The sequence below is a fragment of the Armigeres subalbatus genome, chromosome 3 (genome assembly GCF_024139115.2).
Source record: "Armigeres subalbatus isolate Guangzhou_Male chromosome 3, GZ_Asu_2, whole genome shotgun sequence".
Classification (NCBI taxonomy): Eukaryota; Metazoa; Arthropoda; class Insecta; order Diptera; family Culicidae; genus Armigeres; species Armigeres subalbatus.
Genome location: NC_085141.1, coordinates 55258932 through 55281042, shown reverse-complemented (window position 1 = coordinate 55281042; position 22111 = coordinate 55258932). Strand labels below are relative to the sequence as shown.

General features: G+C 42.5%; 1 protein-coding gene across 1 annotated transcript; it reads left to right on the top strand.

Moving 5' to 3' along the window:
- The first annotated feature begins 12935 nt into the window (after positions 1–12935).
- Positions 12936–14799, top strand: LOC134221648 (uncharacterized protein K02A2.6-like). Its single transcript, XM_062700838.1, has 2 exons — positions 12936–13485; positions 13556–14799. Exons 1-2 carry the CDS (start codon positions 12936–12938, stop codon positions 14797–14799), a joined length of 1794 nt encoding a protein of 597 aa, XP_062556822.1.
- The last annotated feature ends 7312 nt before the right edge of the window (positions 14800–22111 follow it).

The following is a 22111-nucleotide window of genomic DNA, read 5'->3' as shown; positions in this document are numbered from 1 at the left end:
GGAAGCCTCCTTTCAAGAGGCCTGGAAGCCTCCTTTCAAGAGGCCCGGAAGCCTCCTTTCAAGAGGCTCAGAAGCCTCCTTCAAGAGGCTCAGGAAGCCTCCTTTCAAGAGGCTCAGAAGCCTCCTTTCAAGAGGCTCAGGAAGCCTCCTTTCACAGAGGCTCAGGAAGCCTCCTTTCAATAGGCCTGGAAGCCTCCTTTCAATAGGCTCAGAAGCCTCCTTTCAAGAGGCTCAGCCTCCTTTCAAGAGGCTCTGGAAGCCTCCTTTCAAGAGGCTCAGAAGCCTCCTTTCAAGAGGCCTGGAAGCCTCCTTTCAAGAGGCTCAGAGCCTCCTTTCAAGAGGCCTGGAAGCCTCCTTTCAGAGGCTCAGAAGCCTCCTTCAAGAGGCCTGGAAGCCTCCTTTCAAGAGGCCTGGAAGCCTCCTTTCAAGAGGCTCAAGCCTCCTTCAAGAGGCCTGGAAGCCTCCTTTCAAGAGGCTCAGAGCCTCCTTTCAAGAGGCTCAGAAGCCTCCTTTCAAGAGGCTCAGAAGCCTCCTTTCAAGAGGCTCAGAAGCCTCCTTTCAAGAGGCTCGGAAGCCTCCTTTCAAGAGGCTCAGAAGCCTCCTTTCAAGAGGCCCGGAAGCCTCCTTTCAAGAGGCCTGGAAGCCTCCTTCAAGAGGCCCGGAAGCCTCCTTCAAGAGGCTCAGAGCCTCCTTTCAAGAGGCCTGGAAGCCTCCTTTCAAGAGGCCTGGAAGCCTCCTTTCAAGAGGCCTGGAAGCCTCCTTCAAGAGGCCTGGAAGCCTCCTTTCAAGAGGCTCAAGCCTCCTTTCAAGAGGCTCGGAAGCCTCCTTTCAAGAGGCTCGGAAGCCTCCTTTCAAGAGGCTCGGAAGCCTCCTTTCAAGAGGCTCGGAAGCCTCCTTTCAAGAGGCTCGGAAGCCTCCTTTCAAGAGGCTCGGAAGCCTCCTTTCAAGAGGCTCGGAAGTCTCTTTTCAAGAGGCTCGGAAGCCTCCTTTCAAGAGGCTCGGAAGCCTCCTTTCAAGAGGCTCGGAAGCCTCCTTTCAAGAGGCTCGGAAGCCTCCTTTCAAGAGGCTCGGAAGCCTCCTTTCAAGAAGCTCGGAAGCCTTGATAATTGATACAAAATTAGCAAAAAAAATCATGTTTTTTAAGGGACTCGTATCCACTACTTTCTACTCTCCAGATAGGCGTGGTCACGCCTACACAACAAGATCGCTTAAAGCAAAAAACAAGCAGAACCCGTGAACTAACCTCCATCGCGGTTAGCTCTTTTTGCAAATTGAATATCTTTCGGAAGCTTTTTTTGCTCAATCTAGAGAGTAGGAGGTTTTGGGTTCGAGTCCCACCAAGACACGTGGATTATTTTTCGCAAACTTAGTATCATATTGGTATCATAGTATCATATTCATATTTGATGCGTTGTATCATGCATAAAATAGATTTTATTCTTCTGCTTCTATCAACCTGTTTTGTATAAGAACCTGTGACCTTTTGGTATTTTTTTTTAAGAATTGTGAGAAAATAAATCTGGCACTGATATAAACATATTATTCACTAATTAATTGAGCAAGTCTAACGTCCAATCTGTTATGTAGGGATCGTCCACAAATTGTGTTATTGAGAAATTAAATATTTTTCGCAACTTTAAACAATCAAAATATGGGCAGAAAAATGATAAAAGAAAGGGGATTAACAATCATTCACGTATTCTGTGCATGACCCCATATTGGATTTATAGCAAGTCGACGTCTTCTACCATTACTCGCCACCTACCCAACATACAATAATGATAATAACGATGGATGAAATATGTATGGGATTAAGCAATCACACTAGCAAACATTAGCATTTTTGGAACGAACGTCTATGACTCGTTTGCAGAGTGATTGGGTTCGGCGAAGCTCTGTACTGGGGTGTTAGTTAACCAGGCGCCGCCGCCGCCGCCATCATCGCGGCAGAGACACGGAGAACTGCGAAGGTGGCAACCAACATAAGCGCCAACCGGAGGAGGTGTGATAGTTAAGAAAACATGCCCGTTATTATTATAACGTTTTGCATAAATAAACCTGTCTGGCCCCGTGAGGCTTCTACGCCTGGAAAATCGGAGGCCGTTTGTACGTTGTAGGAGAAACCACTGTTGATGATTGGTGCCGCCAGTATGCATTATGCACTCGAAGCCACCGCATGCACACAATCACACACGTGTTGCACTCGGTTGAGATGAACGTTTGAGCCCGAGTCTGATCCGGAGCAAATGGGTGATTATGAGCTTGTTTGTCGAACATCATCCGTTCAGAGGATATGTGAGACCTGAGTGTGTGCGAAAGCTTGCAGATGTGACCCGAGTGACTTCATTTGAGGCATGGCAGCCCGTTGGTTTGTTAATTCAGTGAACTGAAATTGTGCAGCAATTTATTTATTGTGCTGCGGTTAGGCGCTCTCAGGTATTCTCTGTTCTGTTTGAGGAATTAGGAATATAATTAAATGAAGGGATTCGGCCTATAGATTCGATCTGTATCATTTTACGTTGGTATTATTTTGCCTTTCCTTGAGATCAATCACCAACTTTTTGGAAAAAACCCCGATTAATCAACCTAGCAGTGATGATGCCTTTCTCGTGCATTATAAAATATATTGAAAGAATCACATTAGAAACGTCAAAAAAGCTCTTTAGGAGAATAGATCACATTTTTTCGATCATTTTGCATGTTTTTGCATTAGTTAAAATGTATTGCCACCATCTTCAGAAAAAAAAAAAAAATTTTCGGTTTTGGATTTTTTTTTTCCAAGGGGGGACCCTTGGGAAAAAACAATGATTTTTCAATAATTCCGAAATGTCCGATCGAGCCAATTTTCAATAGCAAACAATGGGACCGCATTCCCCGTCGAATGCAACTTGTTGCGAGTGAATCGGATAATGCTAAGTTCCAAAAAGTGTGTCTACAAAATTTGTACACATACACACATACACACACACACACACACATACATACATACACACATACAGACATCACCTCAATTCGTCGAGCTGAGTCGATCGGTATATAAAAATCGGCCTCCTATCAAAATTTTGTTTTTGAAGCAATATTATAGCCTTTACGTACACTTAGTGTACGAGAAAGGCAAAACAAAACGATTTGGTTTTCGCCACGGACCAACGAGACAGAAACAATCGTTTTCAAGGACCAACCTAATTGTTTCTCAATTCAACTTGATGAAATTTTCGCGACGGGCTCTTGAAACTATTGCGTAAACTAAAATAATCATGCAAATATTGGAAGGGAATGAAGTTAGAAATGCGGTAGCTTTCACTCAGCATACCTATAGGAAGCCAAATCGCTCATCTTGTACGATTGCCTGAAGCGAAATATGTACCTTTCCATAATTTTATGGATATATCTAATGGTTTCCAGGGTTTGTAATGCTCACTCAGGAGCATAGGATCCTAACTCACATTTTTTTGGCGAGAAATCGCCAGACCAGAAAGATAATCATCTTTCGCTCCCTTCGATTTCCGCGGGCTACGAAATAAGGAGTTGACATCCGGGAATGAGCGCCTAACATAGCTGTGGTCCTCACAAGTTCCAATACTCACGCTTCCACGGGTCTAATAGACCGTCTTCCTATGACAATTAACCGCTATCTAAGGGTTGCGTACTTAGTTGGTAGTGTAGCCTGGGCACTGTTGTCCTTCTGACATCAGCTAGAGTGAGAGGGTGCGTCCTGTGGGGTCTGCTTAGGATGTGGTGGGGTTCGACAGTGGGCTCTGTTGAACTTCTATAAAAAGCTGTATGGGTCCCCAAGCAGGGCCTTTCAAAGCGACCGTGTGCCGCTCAAAGTGCACTAGCCTAGTCCTGGTGTTGGGTGGGACTTTAAATAAATTTGACCTGACTGATCGAGCGTCTGTTCACTAAGGAGATGCGGCTCCAACAGCGTCTGTTCTGGCATCCAGCGGCTGAGTATGAAATGCTATTCCCCGGAATCTATACCTAAGATGGCAGCTCCATCCCGGTGGATAGAGAACCTTGGGCCAACAACCTATTATTTCATTCATTCAGACTAAGGCCGAAGTGGCCTGTGCGAGTCTGTATAAGAGTCCTCTCCATTCGGCTCGGTCCATGGCTACACGTCGCCAACCACGCAGTCTACGAAGGGTCCGCTAGTCATCTTCCACCTGATCGATCCAACTTGCCCGCTGCGCACCTCGCCTTCTTGTGCCCGTCGGATCGTTGTCGAGAACCATTTTCACCGGGTTACTGTCCGACATTCTGGCTACGTGCCCGGCCCACGGCAGTCGTCCGATTTTCGCGGTGTGAGCGATGGATGATTTTCCCAGCAGCTCATGCAACTCGTGATTCATTTGCCTCCTTCACGTACCGTCCGCCATCTGCACCCCACCATAGATGGTACGCAGCACTTTCCTTTCAGAAACTCCAACTGCGCGTTGGTCTTCCACGAGCATCGTCCAGGTCTCGTGTCCGTAGAGGACTACTGGTCTAATGAACGTTTTGTAGATTGTTTGGTACGGCAGCGAACTCTATTCGATCGGAGCGTCTTGCGGAGTCCAAAGTACGTACGATTTCCAGCCACTATGCGTCTCCGAATTTCTCTGCTGGTATAATTTTCGGCAGTCATCAGTGAGCCCAAGTACAGAAATTCTTTTACCACCTCGATTTCGTCACCACCGATGCAAACTTGCGGTGGGTGGCTCACATTGTCTTCTTTTGAACCTCTTCCTATCATGTTCCTATCATGGCTTCCCACTTCAGTCTGATGTATGCTTCCTCCATCTCTCAAAGTTACGTGCCATAATATCTATGTCGTCAGCGAAGCCAAATAGCTGGACGTATTACCCCTTCCAAAGCGATGTTGAATGTTCTTCGTAGTACTGCCGCCACCTTTGGATCACCTCACGCTCGTTCGTAAGAAGGTTCCCGTTTATGTCCTTACACATATCAGGTTGTCGCACGTGGCCCTTACGTGAACGGTTCAACTTCTCATAGAACTTTCGTTTATATTGTGCCTCGTTCGCCCTCGTGCGGTGCTGCAGCAATCTCGCCCATGCTGCATTCTTCTCTTCTACTAACTGCTAACATTCGCTGTCATACCAGTCGTTTCTCTGATCCGGGGGCACCGTGCCAAGTGCAGCGGTAGCGGTGCTACCAATGGCGGATCGAATATCCCTCCAGCCATCTTCAAGAGACGCTGCGCCTAGCTGCTCTTCCGTTGGGAGTGCCACTTCCAGCTGCTGCGCGTAGTCTTGGGCTAGTCTACCGTCTTATAGCCGCCCAATGTTAAGCCGCGGCGTCCGACTTCGACGCGTGTTGTACACCGTCGAGAGTTTTGAGCGCAGGCATACTGCAACGAGGTAGTGGTCGGATTCAAAATTCGCACTGCGGTAAGTGCGGACGTTCGTGATGTCGGAGAAGAATTTACAGTCGATTAAAACGTGGTCGATTTGGTTTTCCGTTTCTTGGTTAGGTGATCTCCATGTGGCCTTGTGGATATTTTTGCGGGGAAAGAAGGTGCTTCGGACTACGAAAGAATACGAACTGATTTTACGGCGACGACTCTTAGCACGAAACAACGGACACGAATAGGAATATGGAACGTTTTACCCCAAGTACAGCAGGGTAAATTGGCACAAGTTGCCAATGAGGCACGCCGCATGAAGCTTGAGATCATGGGACTGAGTGAAGTCCGTTGGCCAAACTTTGGAGAACACAGAACGCCGTCGGGACAAGTTCTGCTATACTTTGGTTTACGATGTGAACACGCTCCCGGCATCGGGGAAAATAATCAAGTCCATCATCTTCCTGATTCGACAAATAATGGCACCCGGAGCATTTCAATGCAAATCTATTTTTCAAAAGTGCCCCACTCAATGGCGCGACAGATAACAAAACAAGTCACCCTGGCTACAGACATCGCCATCAACCCGGACCAACTTCCCAGCATCGCATTTCAAATTCACTCCTAGAGCCATTAACCACAAAGCTTTTGCAAATATTCGTTTTATTTTCAAATCTATTCATACCGGAACACAAAGGAACCACGCTTCCCACAATCCGTGGATGGTGTTTACATCCGTTCCAACAAACACACACACGCGGGCACCGAGTTTGCATCTCATGTAGTCGTTTTCTTTCAACATCCTCCAAAAAATGCTTCGAGCAAAAGAAAAACTGTGTACTATCTTCCAGCCGACAGCGTGGTGGAGCGCGGGAAGGACAAATGCAAGCGGATAGCTCGCCGTAGTAGAATATACGGTGGCCCATAAACAACCCTTTTCCCTCAGTAGCTGAGCAGCTTCCATCGGCCAACAACAATATCTCGCCGACGAATGCAGAGAAGATGGTCCCAAGGGTTCTCTTCAGAAACGAGTTGCCTTGTTTCACCTAACTCTTCACTTCTTTGCAACCATTGACTGTGTTTAAGTGTATGGTATGAGGTAACAGAATCCATATGTAAAGAAGCAACCGTCGGAACCGGGAACCTACATTTGACGCGGGAAACCCTCCCGGGCTAAAAGAAAAGGATGTTGTTTGAAAAATGTAAATAGAACCCTCTCTCGTCCCTGCGGCGGACGGACCACGTTCCTCGTGCCTCGAGCGAACCACTTTTCCGAGAATCCTCTCTCAGCTGAAGCGCTGCATAATTGTATGTCTAACGAAAGGAAAATAATGAATCCATTGTTTTTTGTCTCATTAACTACCACTTCATCTGTTGTTTCTGTTGCTGTTGTTGCTACTGTCTTGTACTTAAGCGCTTTCTCCTTGAAAGCACTCCACAATCCCCCGTCATCAGTGGGATGAATGGGGTGGGCGTAGTGGGTGAGCGTTTTCCATTGAAGTGATACCACCACGTCTTGTCTGGTTCAAATAGCAGCATTTAAAACGCCACATCTATCGTTCACTGGAAGATGTATTGTGTGTTTGTAAGTAGGTATCCCGCGCCAGCATGGGGATGGAGGAGTTGTCGTTCCCATGCTTTGGACTTCCGGTTGCCTTCGGTCGGCGCCGTCATCGCCAGTGTTGGCAAATTCATGCATATTCGTATTTTGCTGAGGTACACGTGTGTTCCTAATAATAAATTTAGTTTGTTATCATTCTCAAAATTAACGTTCACAAAAGGAAACCCAGATTAATCCACCTTATGGTGATGGTGCCTTTCTCGTGTGTTATTAAAATGTTATGAGAAAAACACTTGCGAGCGGTCAAAATAACAATTTACGGAGATAGATCTGGCTATTACCATTAATTCTCGATTAATTTGCATTTATTTTGATGCATTTCATCATTTTTTGAAAAACAATGTTTTGTCAATAACTGCTGGTTTTTTTGGAGTTATGGACATTCACTGCTAAAAAATTGATCATCAGGCTAGAAGCCTCTTCCTTATGTATTAAGGCCTTGTTGAGGGGCTTCAATCTTAGAATTTTCATCCCATGTTGTAAAATGTCATTGTTGTTTGACTAATTCACGATGAACTTTTTCCAAATCGACTTTAAAAAAAATCGCTCGATCAACCATGCTTGTCAAAAAAATTATGCTAAATTTTATCATATCGTATGAAAAGATATATTTTGTAAATTTTTACTGCAGTTACAATCTCAATTGCAATCAATGAAAAAGGTTAGTCTGGTTGAAAGTCCTTAGGCGAAAGCCATTTGGCTGAAGGCCACTACGCTGGAACTGCCGTACCGTCGTGCGGGGCTTCTTTTGACTCCGGGGGCTACTTTGGATTTTTGATTTTTTGAATGAATTAAATGTACACCCAACCAGGGGATGGCAGATTTTAATACAGTTCTGCATAAGAACCTTACAGAAACTGTATAATAATTGGGCATATACAATTCTGTAAGCTTTTTATACAAATATTGTATTAAAATAATACAGATTTGTATTAATTTAATACAATATTTGTATAAAAAGCTTACAGAATTGTATATGCCCAGATTTTATACAATAATTGTCAGATTTGTTTTTTGGGTGTAAAAAATACCAAATTTGAAACAGAAAGTTCCCATCCAATTATCAACAAGTCACCCGATTGGTGATAATGACAATTTTTTAGTAATTTTCGTTATAATTCTTGTTTTAAAATGTCCAAAGTAGCCCCTGATTTGTCAAAAGAAGCGGGACGGTATGGTCGAAATGGTTTTATGGCCGAAAATCTCGTTTGGGCAAACAGGTCATATAGCCAAAAAAGTTATTTGGCTAAACAGATCATACGACCGTGAATGTCGTTCTTGATGTGAGAAATGTGACCTTACACTTCTATTTTCTCACTTCTCATTTTTTACTTCTCACTTCGTACTTTTTAATTAAAAGTAATCATTTCACACTTTTAACATTCACTATTGTTCGGCCAAAAGTCATTTCCAAATATATGACCCGTTCAGCAAATGACATTTACGATAAGATCCACAGGTCCAAATAATATTTTCAATTAAACAACATTTTCGGCCTCTGCCGAATGACATTTTTGGCTGAATTGTCTTTCTGCCAAACGACCATTTTGACTAAATAATCTTTTCGACCGAACGACATTGTCGGCTTTTGACCTGTTTTGACAACATTTGACCTGTTTGGTTGAGCAACATTTATGTATGACCCGTTCGTCCAGATGGCCGTTTTTACCAAACGACCATTTCAGCCAAACCGCATAGTCGCCCAAATGACCTATTTGAGCCAAAATTTATGTCGGCCAAATGACATTTCCCGTCAAATGACCAGTTCGGCTGTATGTCTATTCCAGCGGAATGATATTTTTGTCAAAACAAGGGTGGTCGGTATTGGCCATTCGGTATTTGGTGGAATCAATACCGGTAATACCGGTAGAATACCGGTTTTTGTGAAAATTTCAGGCATTAAAAGAAATACTTTTGATTTGTATTTCTGGATGAAAAACAACATTTGTTGACAATCTTCAAATGTTAAGATCATCGCTTGTTGAGCTAGGCAAAGCGAAACTTAAATAGACATAACATACTAAGCGACTAATCTCCCAATCCGCATTGGATTTTGTTGGCAGTATTGCCAACTACTGAAAATTCCCTCTCTGGTTTAACCGAAGTTGGACCGTCGAAAATCAGTGTCAAGTACTTGCCATTAATCCCTTCAGCTTCATAGTAGGAGAATTCTTTATGGATTGCATTCAAGAATCCTGGCGCCAACGTATTTGCCACCAGCAACGAAATTGTTTTGCTCTGCTACAGTCTCTTCACAAGTTGTTCTTTAACCGATGAACCAGAAAAATTATCCATAGAGGCATCTTCTTCGTACCGATATCTCAGTTTCAACGATCGCATCAGAAATAATTAGACGCTTCAAGATCTCGTCCGCTTGCTTAATCAAAGTAGCTCAGGATGTCTTATGACGAAATCATTTCTGATCTATTGCTTCACGGCAGAATTATTCATAAAAGCAAAAAGATTGGCGTATTCTACTAGACGCTCTTGGATTTATTCCTTCAAAGCATAGAATAAGTGGCGGAAATTTCTTTTGATTACTTTGATATTTTTTTCAACATAAATTGGAGCGCCACGTCGGCTTCATATAATGTGCAGAACTCACAGCAGAGTAGTTCCACAGCAGCTTGAACAGGTTCACCAACCGCCAAACAATCATCGATGAAGTTGAATTTGGATTAAAGCTGCAACTCAGCAGATTTCTTTGTGGTTTATCACCTCAGCACTATAGAAAACAATGCGAACTTGCATTCTGATGTGATAAACTGCAAAGAAATCCTCTGCTTGTCACTTTTATTTAAAAGAGGGGAAGTCGACGAAGAGAATTCCCTCTTGCGACATTCGCCCTTTTACCAGATAGAGCTTGATTTTTGCAATAAATTGTTTTTTGCAGATGATCTACGGAAAAGAACTACTACGGCACGTACCTTATTCACAATTTCAAATATTGTGAGAAAATTTTCGACGAAGTCAACAATGAGAAAGAAGTCATTCGCAGTTTAACAGATGGCTAAGAGAATGCAGCAACACGTATGATTAATGACGATGATGATCGATTTCTGTTGTATCGTGAACGTCATAAATGATGCTTACTTGGGCAAAGTTACTCATGCACGCATTTAATTGTTGTTTTTTTTTGCACGCAGCTTTAATGCTTGTAACCGAATATTTGTCACATCTATGCTGGATTTCCTATTTATATGGGACAAATATATGCAATTACATACAGTTTAGCTGATATATGTAGGTGAAAACTATTCGAGATTTATCATACTGACAGCAAAATTCAGAATACCGAAAATACCGGTATTTTCCGTCTCTAATACCGGTATTTTCGGTACCCAAAATTGGCTGGTAATACCGGTATTACCGATTTCGGTACTACCGGTTAGACCACCCTAGTCAAAACCCTTTCTGCCAGATGGGTTTCGGACTAATGGTTTGTGCGGTCAAAGTGCATATTCGGAAAAACAGTTTTCAGCCTAGTGGGCTTCGGCCAAATGGCTTTCTGCCGAATGAATTTCGGCCAAACGGCCCATGCTCACACTCAATAATCACAATTTACTAAGCACTTGCAGGATGGTCCACCTCTACAAGCAAATAGAGGACCTTTATTATCATTTTGGCTTTCCTTTTCGCAATCTATATAATAAAAATGAAATGGTCTGTGTTCGTATCCGCATAACTTGAAAACGGCTGGACGGATTTTCTTCATTTTTTCAGCAAACATGTTCGTTATCATTTCCGACGGGTTTATATGATATTTCCTCATACGAAAATTACGAGTAAGCTTGAGTAAATCGTGAAAAACTAAAATAAAGATTTGTATGAAAATTTTGCATATGGGCAGATCACAACGCGCATTTTCGCCTACTATGCAGGACAACGTCTGCCGGGTCGACTAGTAAAACATAAACTTCATTGACTGGAGATTGAGTGTGGTGTCCTTCGGAATACAAGATGGAACACCAAGCGACCATGTTTGGATTTGTTGGAAACTGTGTCAACACTCATTCCGTTTTTTGCCTTTCGGTGTACTACGTATACGTAAATCACAGACATAACACATTGAACATACACATTAGGGTGGCTCAAATCAGTACGGAAAAAACTTTTTTTGAAATTTTACGATGGGCCGATACTCATGATACTCATTTAGATCCTGAAGAATTTAATACAGAATGTTATGCTGAAAACCGCGAAAAGATTAGTTTACCCGATGAAGTTATTAGCATTTCTCTGCAGTGGGGTACGAGCAAATTCCGTTTCTTTTACCTGAATGAGTATCATAGTTCTTCATCGTAATTTGTACCGTCCAACTGAAAATCACTGTTTTTCGATGTTTCTCGGACATTTTCCCATATAAACTTCCAACGAGTTTAGTACCGCTCAAACGTTGACCGATTTGGCTGAAATTTTGTCTAGGGCATCAGGGCATCAAATAGAACCGAATAAGAAGGCGGCCCATCAAAAAATTCGAAAAAGTATTTTTGAGCCATCCTAATACACATCTTCTTCTTCTTCTTCTTATTCGCATTACATCTCCACACTGGGACAGAGCCGCCTCGCAGCTTAGTGTTCATTAAGCACTTCCACAGTTATTAACTGCGAGGTTTCTAAGCCAGGTTACCATTTTTGCATTCGTATATCATGAGGCTAGCACGATGATACTTTTATGCCCAGGGAAGTCGAGATAATTTCCAATCCGAAAATTGCCTAGACCGGCACCGGGAATTGAACCCAGCCACCCTCAGCATGGTCTTGCTTTGAAGCCGCGCGTCTTACCACACGGCTAAGGAGGGCCCCATCCTAATACACATTTAACAGTTTTAGTTCTAAAATCATTCCCCCGTCAATTAAAAGCCGATCAGTAGGCGATAGACGAACAAAATTGAAAAATTAAAATAAACATCTTGTAGACCTTTCTGAAGAAGGCCCAAACCAATGGTCGAAACGTCAGATGCAGTAGAATCACACCGCATTTTTTTTAAGTCTATAACTAGAAAAGCCAAAAGAGAGCGATTATCAATATACCTACGTAGAGGCAATATGTTCCACCAAAAACAAACTTTTTATAGAAGACATGGAGACCAATATGTCTTCTCTTCTTCTTCTTCTTCTTCTTCTTCAATGGCTCTACATTCCAACTGGAACTTGGCCTAGCTTTTCAACTTAGTATTCTATTAGCATTTCCTCAGTTATTAATTGAAAGCTTTTCTATGCCCGCCATTGCATGAGTATGTATCTTGTGTGGCAAGTACAATGGATACACTATGCCCAGGGTGTCGAGAATGTTTCCAACCCGAAAACATCCTAGACCGGACCGAGAATCGAACTCGCCATCTCCGGATTGGCAATCCTATGCCTTTGCTCGCAAGGCTACTGGAGACCAATATGTGTGTGTGACCAATGTGTGTGTGAGCGTTTTTTTTATATATGGATGAAGGCAAATCTGCAAACAGACACCTGACATTATCATTCAGGGCACTTTCTCTCTCACTTCAACAGGTTGGATGCTTAAGCCGGTCCAAACATTCCGGGTGGAGCATAGCGTCCGGCTCAATGGCGCTTCGGCTACTCAAAACCGATTATTCAACGCGTCATGAACTACTCGGCATAGTCCCCGGCGGATGCATCCCTGAACTGAACTTTTCTGAACATTGAGCCATTTAGCACCCAGGATAATTTTCGTTTTTATTCTCAAACACTTTTGCGTTGAGCCATTTAGCTTCGAGCGCAATCGCGGACTTCTGAGATACTCCGTGTGCTGTCACGTGGTTTTCAAGATGTTACATCGAGGCAACCTACCCAGCCTATCAGAGATCCACCTAGTAACAGTGGTTACCAACTACACTTGTTTATTCAATAAAACATTCATTCTGTATTTTCCTATCGAACAAGACGAACGTTTATTTAATCTGTTCGATACAGAACAATTGGCGACGAAAGGATTTCAAACCTACAAGCAAAATGGAAGGATTTGCTCCGCCCAAGTTTTCTTTTGGAGATCAATGGGAGATGTATCAAGAACGTTTAGAGCAATATTTCCTAGCCGTGGATTTAGAAAATGAGCGTAGATCCGCTATACTTCTTACCTCGATTTCGCTAGAAGTTTATCAAACGGTAAAGAACATCTGCCATCCAGAGAAACCAAATGCTAAGTCCTATGAAGAGCTGTGTGCGTTGTTGAAGGAAAGATTCTGTCCGGCGATAATTACTTATCGGGAGCGAACATCGTTTTATAGAGCAAGGCAAGAATCTGGAGAAAGCGTACAAGAATGGTACGTTCGCTTGAAGAAACTATCCTTGAATTGTGATTTTAAAGAACATTTGGACCATGCACTGAAGAACATTTTTGTGACGGGACTACAACCCGGTCCGATTTTTGAACGGTTGTGTGAAGAGGAAGACAATGTTTCATTGGAGAATTTGCTCAAGATTGCGGTGAAAAGGGAAGCCACATTAAAAAACCGAACATTGCTGGAAGTTAACAAGATTAACGAGAAAAAGGCAAGCTATGGTTCGAAGCCGGCGAAGAAAGTTAGTTCGGCGACATGTTTTGCGTGCGGAAAGAATAACCATGATTTTAGAAGTTGTCAGTATCGAAGTTAATGTATGCAAGATTTGCAAAGAGAAAGGCCATATTGCCGTGGTTTGTCCGAAGAAACAGAAAGCGTTTTTCAAGAAGGAGCAAACGGTCAACCACTTGGAAGTCAACTCTGTTAGCTGTTCTGAGCCGTATTACGTGGATATTGCAGTTAATGGACGAATGACAAGATTTGAAATGGATACTGGATCACCAATAACGATTATCTCTGAGACGTTTTACCGCAATAATTTCGGAGAATTTACACTTCATCCGTTCCGTGGGAAGTTGGTGTTCTATACAGGAGGTGAAGCTACACCGAAGGGAGCTTTTGAAGCTGTTTTATGTTATCAAGGTCGACAAGCGGTTGGTCAAATTGTGGTAATTGAAGGAGGGCGCAATCCGTTGATTGGACGTGATTTTATTGGAGAGTTGCTTCACTTGCGGTTAAACAAACTTGACACGGAGTCGAGTGACTGTCAGGAAGTTCAACTGAAAACTATTTTGAATGAATATCAAGAATTGTTCGATGGATCATTGGGTTGTTATAAGCATTCAAAAATCAACTTGCTATTGAAACCTGATGCTGTACCGAAGTTTGTTAAACCTCGAAAAATACCGATTTCGTTTCAAGCTAAGGTTGAAGAGGAACTGGATGCACTAGAGAAGACTGGTATTATTACTAAGGCTGAGATTGCAGAGTGGGGAACCCCGTTAGTTCCTGTTTTAAAGAAAGACAAGTCAATTCGTTTGTGCGCTGATTATCGAGTAACTGTCAACCCGTTTCTGGAAGATAAGCGATACCCTATGCCTGTTGTGGAAGATTTGTTCGACGCGTTGCAAGGTGGAAAGTTATTTTCGAAACTGGATTTGAAATCGGCGTACAATCAGCTAGAGCTTGAGGAAGAATCGAGAAAAATGTTGGCATGGAGTACTCACAAAGGAATATATTATGTGAACCGTTTGCCGTTTGGTACTAAACCAGCCTGTGCAATATTTCAAGAAGTTCTGGAAAAGTTATTGCAGGAATGCCCCGGGTGTATCAATTTCTTGGATGACGTTTTAGTAACTGGTGCAACTGTAAGCGAACATCTCAAGAATTTAGCAAGAGTGTTGAGTAAGCTTTTAGAAGCCGGATTTCGACTAAATCGTGAGAAATGTGAGTTTTTCAAGGAAAGAATGCAATTTCTGGGACACATTATTGACGGTGATGGACTGCATAAGGATCCGAAAAGGTTCGCGCTATAATGGATGTTCCAAGACCAGAGAATGTCAAGGCACTAAGAGAATTTCTCGGAATGGTAACGTATTATTCGAAGTTTATTCCGAACATCTCAGCAATACTGAGCCCTTTGTATCAATTACTTAAGAAGGACAAACGGTATGATTGGTCTTCTGAATGTGACGTGGCGTTTGAAACTGTAAAACAGATATTATGTTCGGATAATGTGCTGGTGCCGTATAATCCTGAATTGCCAGTTATGTTAATTACCGATGCGTCTGGCAAAGGAATCGGAGCTGTACTCTTACAAGTGTTTCCTGATGGTAGTCAACGGCCAATAACATTCATTTCAAGAGTTCTCAAATCTCACGAACAAGATTATTCTCCATTGGATATGGAAGCGTTGGCTGTTTATTATGCGGTTCGAAGATTGAGCAGTTATCTTCTTGGAAAAAGCTTCACGATTTTGACGGATCATCAACCACTTGTGTCGTTATTTGGACGAAAGGGAATTCCGGATATGGTGTTCGGAAAGTTACAACGTTGGGCTGTTTTCCTGGCAAATTACGAATATGAGATCAAGTACATTAAAGGAGTTAGCAACAAAGTAGCTGATTTCTTGTCTCGATCACCAGTTCAATGCTGTGACGATGAAGTTGAAGATGATGAAGAAGTTATGTTTCTGCAGTATATTGAATCTGAAACGAGGTCATTGGTCGAACGGAAACAGCTTATAATTGAATCAAGGCGGGATCCTGTAGTAAGCCGTGTAGTGCATTACGTTAAGACCGGATGGCCTGGTAAAGTTGACGATCCTGAATTGAAGAAATATTTTGTTCGTAAGGACGAACTCGTTGTTGAAGAAGGCGTTCTTATGTGGGGCTACCGTATTATAGCACCTATGAAGCTAAGGTCATTTTTGCTGCAAGAACTACATTCAACTCATCTTGGAATTGTCAAAATGAAATCGCTGGCTCGAAACTATTTCTGGTGGCCAAGTATCGACAAGGAGATAGAAGATATGGGAAAAAGATGTGAATCTTGTATCCAGTATAGACCAGATACTAAAAACTCATCGATTTCTCCATGGAAGTTATGTTCTCGTCCGTTTGAAAGAATTCATATCGATCACTTGTTCCTGAAAGAGAAAAAATTTCTTATCGTCACTGATAGTTACTCGAAGTGGGTTGAATGCTACTTCACTATCTACTAAAGAAACAATTGATAAGCTGGAAGATTGTTTTGCAAGATTTGGTAATTGTGATACCCTGGTTTCTGATAATGGAAGGTCTTTTACGGCGATTTTTGCGATGAAGGAATTCGTCATTTACCGTCAGCACCGTATAGTCCTTGCTCAAATGGTGCTGCAGAAAATGCAGTCAAGACTTTCAAATATGCTGTGAAGAAGATGTTATTCGATAACTGCAATCGTGGCAAATCAATTTCAACAGTAATGAATGCACACCTTCAGATGTATCGGGCTACACCACATTGCACCACGAACGAGACGCCGTTTAAACTAATGTTTGGACGAGAAATGAAAACCCGATTCGATGTTCTACGAAGAGATCCAAATGTAAACCATTTTGCGAAGACTTGGAAAATTAATGAGCGGAAGAAGGAAGTGCGTTTCGCTATTGATGAGGTAGTATATGCAAGAGACTATCGTGATCCTGAACGACAACGATGGATCAAGGCAAAAGTTGTGCGGAAGAAAGGGGATAAGTTATACGAATGCTATTCTAAGGAATTGGGTACGATAGTACGAAGATCACATCAAATTCTGAAATACGATTATGATGATTACGAGGAGAAAGAAGTTGCCCGTGGAGAAATAGTATGTGAAGCATTACCTATTCCCGATGAAGAGTACTTATCAGCAGAAGACGATGATACTTTACAAGTACAACAAGATCAACTCCAACCGGATCAACCGCAACGAGGTCATTATCGTGCAGATGGAGTTTACGTCACAAGAAGTAGTCGGATGGTACGAGTTCCAAGTAGGAATTAGCTTACGGGGAAGATGTGCTGTCACGTGGTTTTCAAGATGTTACAGCCTATCAGAGATCCACCTAGTAACAGTGGTTACCAACTACACTTGTTTATTCAATAAAACATTCATTCTGTATTTTCCTATCGAACAAGACGAACGTTTATTTAATCTGTTCGATACAGAACACTCCGACAGGGAGTTCCCCGGCGTTGGAATTTCCCTCGGAACCGACGTAAGGCTTGTTGAACACCACTTTTAACATTTCGTTCGTTGCTGATCTGGAGCCTTTTCTTACTTCAGCGAGTGACCGGTCGAGTGTCGAAGTTGGTCCAGAGATTCCGGGTAGAGCATAGCGTCCGGCTCAATGGTTCACCGACGACCCGAAACCAGTACTATAACATGTCACGATCTACTTGGTCTAAACCCCGACGATGGATCTAGATACTCTTCGAAACCAATCTTCTGTATTCTTGAGCCATTTAGGTCCCGGCTCATTCGCGGTTTACTCAGATAATCCCCAGGGGCAGATCTATCCTACCCCAAGAATAAGTTCCCCAACGGCGGAAGCTTCTCCGTAACTGACTGTGCTACTGTGATCGCTTCCAGATGCCCGCATGATCTGCGTTGCTAATCCGCCTACTTCGTTCCACCGTATTCTCGTTCTTGCACATTTCTTGCCCGATGTTCTCGAAGTTTATATTACGGGCGCTGCCTCTTGAGATCAAATTTCGTTCTGTCCTGAATCGTGGACAGTTGAAAAACACGTTCTCCGGTGTCTCTTCACAGTTCGGACAGGTCGGGCAAAGGGGGGACTCTGCGTGTCCGAATTCGTGCTGTTGCTTCCTGAAACATCCATGACCCGAAAAGGACTGTCAGGAAGAAGTTGACTTCCCCGTGTTTTCTGTCCACCCTCAACGACAGGTTCGGTATATGCCAATATGTCCACCTTTCAATTGAACTACTGTCCCAAGCCACCTGCCACTTCCTCATCGAATCGGCACTCGCAATCTTGCGAGCATCAACCGTTCCTCGCAGTCTGTGGCACTCACAGTCTTCTTCCAAAAAAAATGTTCCTACTATAACAAAACCGCATTCATCGATATGGTACGATTCGCACTTGCTACTCTCACGGCCATCAGCCTATAGGTGCTATTGAGCCGAGTCAAATTTCTCAACAATCCACCCAGACGGGAGCTCCGTATCTGAGTATTGACGTAGATACGCTGGTCAGGAGTCTCCTCTTACTGCTATTAATCGTAGAACTGTTTGACATGATTTTGGTCAACGCTGTGATCGCTTTAGTTGCCTTCTCGCAAGCATAAACGAGCCGGTCTTCGATCATTACCCCAAGATGCTTTACCAATTAGCTTTAGCCAATTTTTGGATTGGATTAAGGTAATGGAAATGGAAATGTCTCGACTTCCTTGGGCATAAAAGTATCATCGTGTTAGCCTCATGATATACGAATGCAGAAATGGTAACTTGGCTTAGAAACCTCGCAGCTGCGAGGCGGCAATGTCCCAGTGGGGGATGTAATGCCAATGAAGAAGAAGAAGAAGTTACCACAGCGCAATAGCGATTTTCTCTCATATTTTGCTTCATGGCTGCTTCAGGTGCTTCGACGGCTATTCGGATGTCGTTAACTGTGGATCTGCTCTTCCGAAACCCGAATTCCATGCTTGATCATTTGTTTTCATCTTCTGTATGGATCGCCAGTCTGTTAAGGATGACCCTCTCAAGGAGTTTTCCGACCGTGTCTAGCAGGCAAATAGCCCTGCAAGCCAATGGATCTCCAGTAGGGTGTCCCAAAAAAAATCGATGTTCGAAAAGTCATGGTGCTCAACCCTGTAATGAACTCCAACTCCATCGGAAATAAAAGCTATGTTACATAGAAAATATTCCCTATTATTCGCTTTTGAATTGTTTTTAATTTAAATTAAAATATTGGTGCAATTTTGATGAAATTATAACATGTAAAGAAAAAGTACCGAATTTGTACACTTTTTGACTATTTACTAAAACTGCAATATCTCAGCCCCAGAATAGCATTTCTTGGATCTTTTTTATGAAAATACTCCTTATAAATAGCTTTTTGTAGTATGTAAGTTTTTCTGAACGAGAGAAAAATATGTTTTGAGTGAGGATGAAATAGCATCGAAAATTAGTCAAAAAATGTGCTTTTTCGAAATTTAAAAAGTTCTGCAGACTGTAAAAACGCATAATAACAAAAACTTATTCATGAAGAATATGGGAAAAGATCCATAAAAAAAATAAAAAAATATGAAACGAATGAGCGACCCTGAAAAAAATTGTGAAAGGACCCAATATTTGATTTTTGACCTAAAAAAAGCTCATTTTTCAAAAATCGATCTGGCGCGACCTCTAAACGATTTTTTAGAAATTCGGTTTGTTCTACAAAAATTATCCAGACAGGTATATCTTTCATTTCAGGGTTGAGCACCATGACTTTTCGAACATCGATTTTTTTTGGACACCCTAATCTCCAGGTGGCTTACCTGGTTTCGGCGACAGTACTAACTTTTGCCGCTTTCAGCAATCAGGGAAGTTTCCTTCAACTATGCATTTCCGCAATGTGGTGCGAAACATATCCCGATTCACCTGGATTTACAAAACCAGATTGGGGATACCATTTAGTACCGGAGCCTTATCAGTTTTTAGACTTTTTACTGCCGAGACCAGTTCCTGGTTAGTGACACGAGCTTCATCTCTACTGGTGTTGGCCTCACCATACGGTATGGAAACATTGTTAAGTTTTACTGGACTCCTCTAGCGGTATCGCAGGGCCTTTAATCTTAGCCATAGCGACCCTGTATGCATCCCCCCATGGGTTCGCATTCGCCTTACTGAGCCTCATTTCTTTTTGAGAGCAGCTTTAGTCGCCCTAAACACTGGTCTGCGCTGTTCTCTTTCTATATCGATGTGGGCTCTCTGCATCCTCCTACTTGCTCGTAAACAGCTGCGGCGGATTTCGGTGAACGTTTCATTCCACCAGTAGATCGGGTCAATACTGCAATCAGCTCGTCCGGACTCAGATTTTACAGATTGCTTTCGAATCGCATTGCTTCCGCAAACACATTACGTCTTTCACTTTCGCTCCTTGATACTGCTCCTGCGTGGTTTTGAATATACCCTCCCTCCGACACAATATCGGACCGCTTAATGGTCACTATGCGTATAGTCCTCGCAGACTCTCCAGGTCGTGCTCCTTGCTAAGACAGTACTGTAAAAGGTATCATCGATGATGGACTCACTGTCATCCCTTCGATATGTGCTCGTCGAACCTTCATTAATTAAGTCTACATTGTACCTGCAAGTGCTTCCAGTAGACTCCATCCTCTTAGGTTAGTGCAATGACTGCCCTAAATACTCTACTGCTCAGGCGTTGAAGTCACTAGCAATGACGGCTGGTCTACTGTCGAAAAGCTCCTCTGCTCCTCTGCTGCCTTCATTACGGTAGTTACCTTGTCTGCCGTGACAATCTCGGCCAGGTCCACGCATTGGAGACTCGCTTCAGGCGTCATAGCTTTCACCAGTGCCTTACCGCCCACCACCCAAGTAACCAAAAATTCCTTTAAGAGTACGTTTTTCGCTTAACTTTCCGCAACTCGCTTCAACTTTCATAACACGAGAACTCGCGTGTTGTAAAAAGTACAACAGTCCTAGAATCCGTTATAATGAAGCCAATTCAAATGTGGCGCAATTTTTCTTATAAGAATTCTAAAAACTCTAAAAACTCTGAAAATGATCTAGATCCTTCTACAATCCCATGCGGCTCTATGAGTCAAGAAAAAAAAATGATTCAGAATTCTCCCACTGCGCGGCGCTAGTGTACATGAAAATACCAGTTTGGTTCGATATCTCGAGATCTATGGGATTTAGGAAATTTCCGTCTTCTACAAAGTTGTTCAAGGATTGGAAACCAAGGATTGGATTGGAAAAACCAATATGAAATTTTTAAGTTCAGAGTTCAGCCAAAAAGCGGCGCTAGTGTACAGGGGTTAGACAAAAAGGTTGAGATATGCAAAATTTTGGCGAAGTTCAAATCAGCATAACTTTGCATAGAAAAATCCGATTTCGATGAAATTGGACCATCGGACGCGGAAACTCTTCTAGTATACAATCCCTATGCAAAACCTGAGATTGGTCCTAGGTCACCGGAGGTGTTCCGGGTTTTCCGAGGGTATGTTAAAAAATGCAATTTTTCTTCTGCTTGTCATTTTATGTGACGTTTACTGGCATCTTCTTTTATGCTTTCCTCAGAAACTAGAACTAATATGCTGACCAATGCTGGCTGCAGATCAAAAATTCATTAGGTATACGCAGAGATATGGCCATTTTCGTGAAAACGGTACGGGATTGGCCATACACCTTGAATAAATATCACTTTCGCAGAATATCCGGAACCTGTTACAAATTGGCCAGAGAGTCTTACAGTCCTCAAAATATATCTTTAATAAAGATCCTATATTCATTGTCTTGAGAAAATATGAATTTTCACACTCATAAATGCATGGTTCCAGATGGTGCCAAAACCGGCTTTTCCGGAAGCCCTTGGAACCTGCTATAAGGGTGACAGTGGACACTATCATTTTGGAAATGTTTCTGTAATCATCGTTTCGCAAAGCCATGAAGTTAGATACTCATATTTGCATTATTCCGATCTGTTATCATTTCATCATGTTTCCGGGACCGTTTTTACGGAAATGGCCATATCTCTGCGTAGTTTTGATTGATTCTCGATCTACAGCTACCATTGGTCGGCATATTAGTTCTAGTTTTTGGACAAAACATAAAATATGATAAATTGCATATTATTCGGCAACTCGGCCGTACGAAAACCATTTTTTTGTTAAATATCTTGGCTGTGCATATGCACAGCATATGTTTCGAAATGGACAAATTGATATGAAATTTGCGAAAAAGAATTCACATGTCTTGGAGGGACTCGAACCCTCAACCTCCTACTGTCTAGATAGGCGTGATAACCCCTACACAACAAGACCACTTAAAGGTCACGTTTGCGGAAAAGCCATCAGAATCCGAGTACCAACCTCCACCGCGGTTAGCTCTTTTTTGCAAATTGTATATCTTTCGGATGCTTGATTTGCCCAATCTCCACATGTGCTTTACTGTTGTATATCCACAGCCTAAAATAAAATATGATGAAAGAAAACGTCACATAAAATGACAAGCAGTGGAAAAAATGCATCTTGAATGTACCCTCGGAAAACCCAGAACATCTCCAGTGGCCGAGAAACAATCTCAGGTTTTGCATAGGGACTTGCATAGTGTACTAGAAGAGTTTCCGCGTCCGATGATCC